Source organism: Scardinius erythrophthalmus (assembly GCF_964197995.2).
Source record: "Scardinius erythrophthalmus genome assembly, chromosome: 12".
NCBI classification, from domain to species: domain Eukaryota; kingdom Metazoa; phylum Chordata; class Actinopteri; order Cypriniformes; family Leuciscidae; genus Scardinius; species Scardinius erythrophthalmus.
The window spans coordinates 11,564,437-11,569,518 of NC_138232.1; the positions used below are offsets into that span (position 1 = coordinate 11,564,437).

At 43.6% G+C, this 5,082-nt stretch overlaps 1 protein-coding gene across 1 annotated transcript; it reads left to right on the forward strand.

Annotated features, from left to right (window-relative positions):
- Positions 1-493: 493 nt before the first annotated feature.
- Positions 494-4,874, forward strand: LOC308699226 (G-protein coupled receptor 22). Its single transcript, XM_081379894.1, has 2 exons — positions 494-607; positions 760-4,874. Exon 2 carries the CDS (start codon positions 867-869, stop codon positions 2,445-2,447), a length of 1,581 nt encoding a protein of 526 aa, XP_081236020.1. The 5' UTR covers positions 494-607; positions 760-866; the 3' UTR covers positions 2,448-4,874.
- The last annotated feature ends 208 nt before the right edge of the window (positions 4,875-5,082 follow it).

Below are 5,082 nucleotides of genomic sequence, written 5' to 3' on the forward strand. Positions count from 1 at the left end.
AAGTCTAAAGCGCAACTTACGCAAATAATGCGACGTACTGCTGATATTTACGCTACACCATGACGTACTACGCTACTTCCGACGTCACAAGTTATGTAAGTTGCGCTTTAGGCGTAAGTAGACTGCGTTTGGCCGGAAAGCTAGAATTTTAAAGATGAATATTTTTCTTACACAAACTCATCGCCTCTCACAGAAGGCCTTTATTAACTCCCCGGAGCCACGTGGAGCACCTTTATGATGGATAGATGCACTTTTATGGACTTAAAAAACAGAAACAGCCATTCACCGCCATTATAAAGCTTGGAAGAGCCAGGACATTTTTCAGTATAACTCCGATTGTATTTGTCTGAAAGAAGAATGTCATATATGACTTGAGGGTGAGTAAATCATGGGCTAATTTTTATTTTTGGGGGAACTATCCCTTTAACTGTGTGCGGGACTGCAGAATCATGTAGCCTAAGTCATACTCATCTTTTTCGTTCTGTCTTGCTAGATCAATACCTTTTTACACTTCAGAAGGACAAGTCAAACCACTTTTTCACCAAAATGATGCCAGTGCTCGGTTGGTTGCATCGGTGAATCTCTCTTAGTCTCTGTATATATAACGGTAATACACTTTTAAATTTTATATACAGTAAATATATAAATAAATTCAGTGGGAAAGGGGTCAGTGGATCTCACTGTGTCCTGCTTCAGTAAATTCTGTACATTTTGGCCTGTTCATTAATGCTTCGTTCTGTTTTTGTCTTCTCACCTTAGAGCTGTCAATCGTTCATCAACGCCCCAAAAAACACCTGAGTAGGTGGAGCATGGCCTGTGGGAGTGGCTGGCGTTGCTATGCCTAAAGGCACGTGGCGACGGTGTCCATGGAGACAGATGGCAGCTTCACTGAGGGCCACGGTCTGTCCCTCTTACAGGCAGAAGATAGCGTGGGGGTCGGACTCGCACAGCAGGACGGGACGTGGCTGGGCTTCCGGGCTACACTGAGCGCTGTGCTGCTGCTGGAGTTGCTCCTGGGGGTGGGCGGCAATCTGACCGTGCTGGTGTTATACTGTGGTCACTGCAGCCTGTTGGAGTCCGTCAGCCATGCCGTCACGCTCAGCCTGCACACCCTTGACCTGCTGCTCTGTCTCCTCTGCCTGCCGATCACTGCCACGCTCCTCATACTGGGCGGAGCCTCGGTTCCTCACCACGCCCTCCTCTGCTGTCTTCACGAATCGGCAGCCAGCTTCGCCAGCGTAGGCACCGCACTTAACCTGCTGCTCATCAGCTTAGACCGCTATGACATCAGCGTCCGGCCAGCCAATCGTCTGCTGACGCCTCGAAGGGCAACCGTTTTGCTTGTTGCAGTGTGGGCGATTTCTTTAGCCATGCCACTCCTACCATTCGTGGAGGCGGGGTTTGTGTCGGGCCAAGGCGAGGGGGTGTTTCTGCACTCCAATAGCACTGTGCTTTGTTCAGAGTGGGGAGGAACTCTGCAGGCTCATCTGTTACTACAGGTTCCCGTGTTCCTGTGCTCTCTCGCTGTGATGCTGTTTACATACTCCCGAATTCTTCAGGCGCTGCGCATCCGCATCGGACGCACGGCCAGGCCCCATCGAGACAGCAAACGACCTGGTCCTGGACTTCGCCTCTGGTTACGCTGTAAAAGGTCAATGAGGTCGCCGGATCACATTACGACAAACACACCCACTTCCCCCCCGCCGCTTTCGACCGCACCGCTTATCACCTCGGATGCAGTTACCACAGTAACCATCAACACTGAGACGAATACTCCCTCGCTCACCACGCCCCTTAGCCCCACCCCCACTGTGTCTGTGATAACTTCGCCTTTAAGCCCCACTCCCACTGCATCCATGGCAACCACGCCTTTGAGTCCCACCGCATCTGTGTCTGTCATAACTAGCACCCACATTCCCACCCTTGGTACATCATCAGTGACCACGCCTTTGACTCCCATACCCACTGTGTCTACAGTAACCACTCAGCTAAGTCCCGCCCCCATCCAGGGTCCGTCCAGCATGGGTGTGGGCGCATCAGTGTCGGCCATTTTGGCTCTGCGTCGAGCGGTTCGGCGCCATCGAGATCGAAGGGAACGCCGAAGGCGAGTCTTTCGCATGTCCGTCATCATCGTACTATCGTTTCTGCTATGCTGGGCGCCTCTCTCCATCATTCCTCTTCTCATGCTGGCCATCGGGCCGTCTGATTGGCTAGAACGCCTGAGACTCTGCTTTCTGGTGCTTGCTTATTGGACGGTAGTGCTACATCCGCTGCTTTATGCGTTCACGCGCCAAAAACTGCGCAAAGTTCTACATACCCGTCTGCGCAGGCTGCGGCCACAAAACACACATACTCGTATTGGCACTAACACCAGGATCCGTCGCAAGCAAGGGGCAGATTGCAGCGATGCTACTGACCGCTGCCTGGCAGAGGCTGTTAGAGAGTGAGTGTTTTTGTGAATGTGGTTTGTAACTAGGCTCACACGGAATCTGAATGTGCATTCCCTTGTGTACATCCATCTGTCCATTTATCAAATATTTGGAATAATTTAATTATTTTGAACTCCTTTTAACATATTTCACCATTTTCAAATCCAACGCCGTAACCATGTTTTGAACACTGGGGGGACCAAACCACTTAAAAAAAAAAAAAAGAATTAAAGGATTTAAGGGATTAATTAAAGGATTTAAGGGAACAAAGAAAAAAAGAAGAACAGTAAAAGAACTACAATTCATTGTAAAGTAATCAATTTGAACTATTTGCAAATAAGATTTTTTATTTGAAAATATGCACACATTCATTCTTAATGCCCAGGTATATGTTATTTTCCCCGTACTGCTCCATCTCACGCAGTGTTAAGAATATACTCTTTTGACCGCGAGTGTGGACCAGGTGTGGACAGACGCGTTCAATGTGTGTGCACTAGTTGACTCAAAATCACTCGCACACAGAGGTGGACAAAGTACACAACTTCCTTACTTGAGTGAAAGAACAGATACTACTGGTCAAATATTACTCCGTTACAAGTAAAAGTTGTAAAGACCGATTTTTACTTAAGTAAAAGTACAAAAGTGCTCGTTTTTAAAAGTACTTATGTATCAAAAGTGAAAAGTAAATGTCAACGCATTGTTTTATTATTGTTGCATTGTTTAAAGTACCTTATGCCTCTGAATCTATGCCTGCCTACCTACCCTCATATCAATATCAAATTTATTTCTAGAACACAGTTCCAGAATAAGGTCACTCAATAAAACGTCCACAATGGTTTTGGACACCCAAATGGCTGTTCCCTCAAATAGTGCCCTATTTAATTTTTTTGTCTTTTAGTATGAATATGTTAGCCTTACTGTTATCCATAAGCTAGTGTGCCCCAAAACAATTTAAAAATTTGCATTTAGAAGACCAAAGCCAACGTTGAAAATGAAAATCAGGTTGATGTCAGAATCCAACGTCAGTCGGGTTGACGTTGACATCAGTGACGTCAACCCGATTTTCATTTCCAACCAAAATCCAACGTCTTTCTGACGTTGGAAGGTGACGTCAAACCGACGTCGGGTTCTGACGCGATTCGTATGTTGGGTTCTGACGTCAAACCGACTTTCATTTCCAACCAAAATGCAACCCCTGCAACCAAAATCATCCCGACTGACCTTACAACTTTCTACTCAAGGACATTGACAGAAATGTAGTGGAGGAAAAAGTACGATATTTGTCTTTCAAATGTAGTGAAGTTAAAGTAAAAAGTTTCCAGAAAAAATAATACTCAAGTAAAGTACAGAATTCAGAATTGCGAAACTAGAATTTACACATTAGCTTTCTGTGAACAGTAACAGGAACATCGCTTTATTTGATTTGATTGGCTATCTTAGTCATTTTGATGTTGAAGAGCCTCTAAGGCAGGTTTCTAAGGCAAACTACCCTAAAAAAATGATTTTTCAAACTTTTTTATCATCCTAACAGCAAACAGAGTGGTGTGTAATGGATTAAGAATAAAGAATATAAAATATCCGGGGGACAATTTGGCCATTTCTGTTCAGGGTTTTTTTGGTGGTTACGGGCCTGTTTAAATCCATTCCTCAGATTTACCCCACAAATGTTAAAGAAAGATTCCGTCTGGGCCTATTTATGACTGTAGGTAAAAGGTGTGTGCAGGAAACCATTAATTTGTTAGATGTGTTAGATGATATGTGTGACTCGCTCACCTCTATAAAGGAAATAAAAAAAAAACCTTGGTAGGTCTCTATTGTCCACGAGTGTGTAGTATCATTGGCAACTAATAAGCACAGGGTTTCTAAAGCACACTGAACTCTGAGGTCAACAGGGCACTGTCTAATTAACCAGTAGAGCACAAATGTTCCCATGGTGCTAGAGGAAAAGAGCAAGACTGAGAGTACCTACAGGTGTGAGTCTGCAAGAGGCCATGTGCAATAAATTACAAATCCAGGTTATGCATCGCATGATTTCCATGTAAATTAATACCAATTCATCGGCATTCATTGTGTGGTGTAAAAAGTAACCGTCTATCCACCAGTACACATACATGTGCACATATTTTACAGTGTGCTTCTCACTGATAGTCTAGAGTGCAATAGATTTATCATTATGTTTATTAATGTATATGATCAGGGATGTAAATAATCACTAATATTTCTGTGGTTTGAAACTGCAGCCAATTTGAATTCTACTCTACCAAGGGCATAAGTCTCTGAAAATATTGACAAAACAACTTTTACAAAGTCGAAATGAATTTATTTGATTTGTGTCCCGTATATGTATATCTTGTCAGTGGTGTGCATTATTTCAGTTTGAGATGATTGTTGTATTACTTTACAATAGAGGAGCAATAAGTCTGAATTACAGTAATAAAAAGATTCAGCCTCTTTGCTTGTTTGCTTTGTTCCCTAACCTCGGCTGTCATATTAAACAAGTATTACTTTTACACAACAGTTAAATACTGCTGCAATATGAATAACTTGCAATTTATGGTTTGAATTATTTATTTTATTTTCTGCCAATGAAAATTGTTTCAAGCTGACAGGCTTGAAGTGAAAGCATCAAGCAAAAGCCGATCTGGAATATAGT

Coding starts and splice junctions, on each gene's coding strand:
- LOC308699226 (XM_081379894.1), top strand. CDS start 867: ATGGAGACAGATGGCAGCTTCACTGAGGGCCACGGTCTGTCCCTCTTA.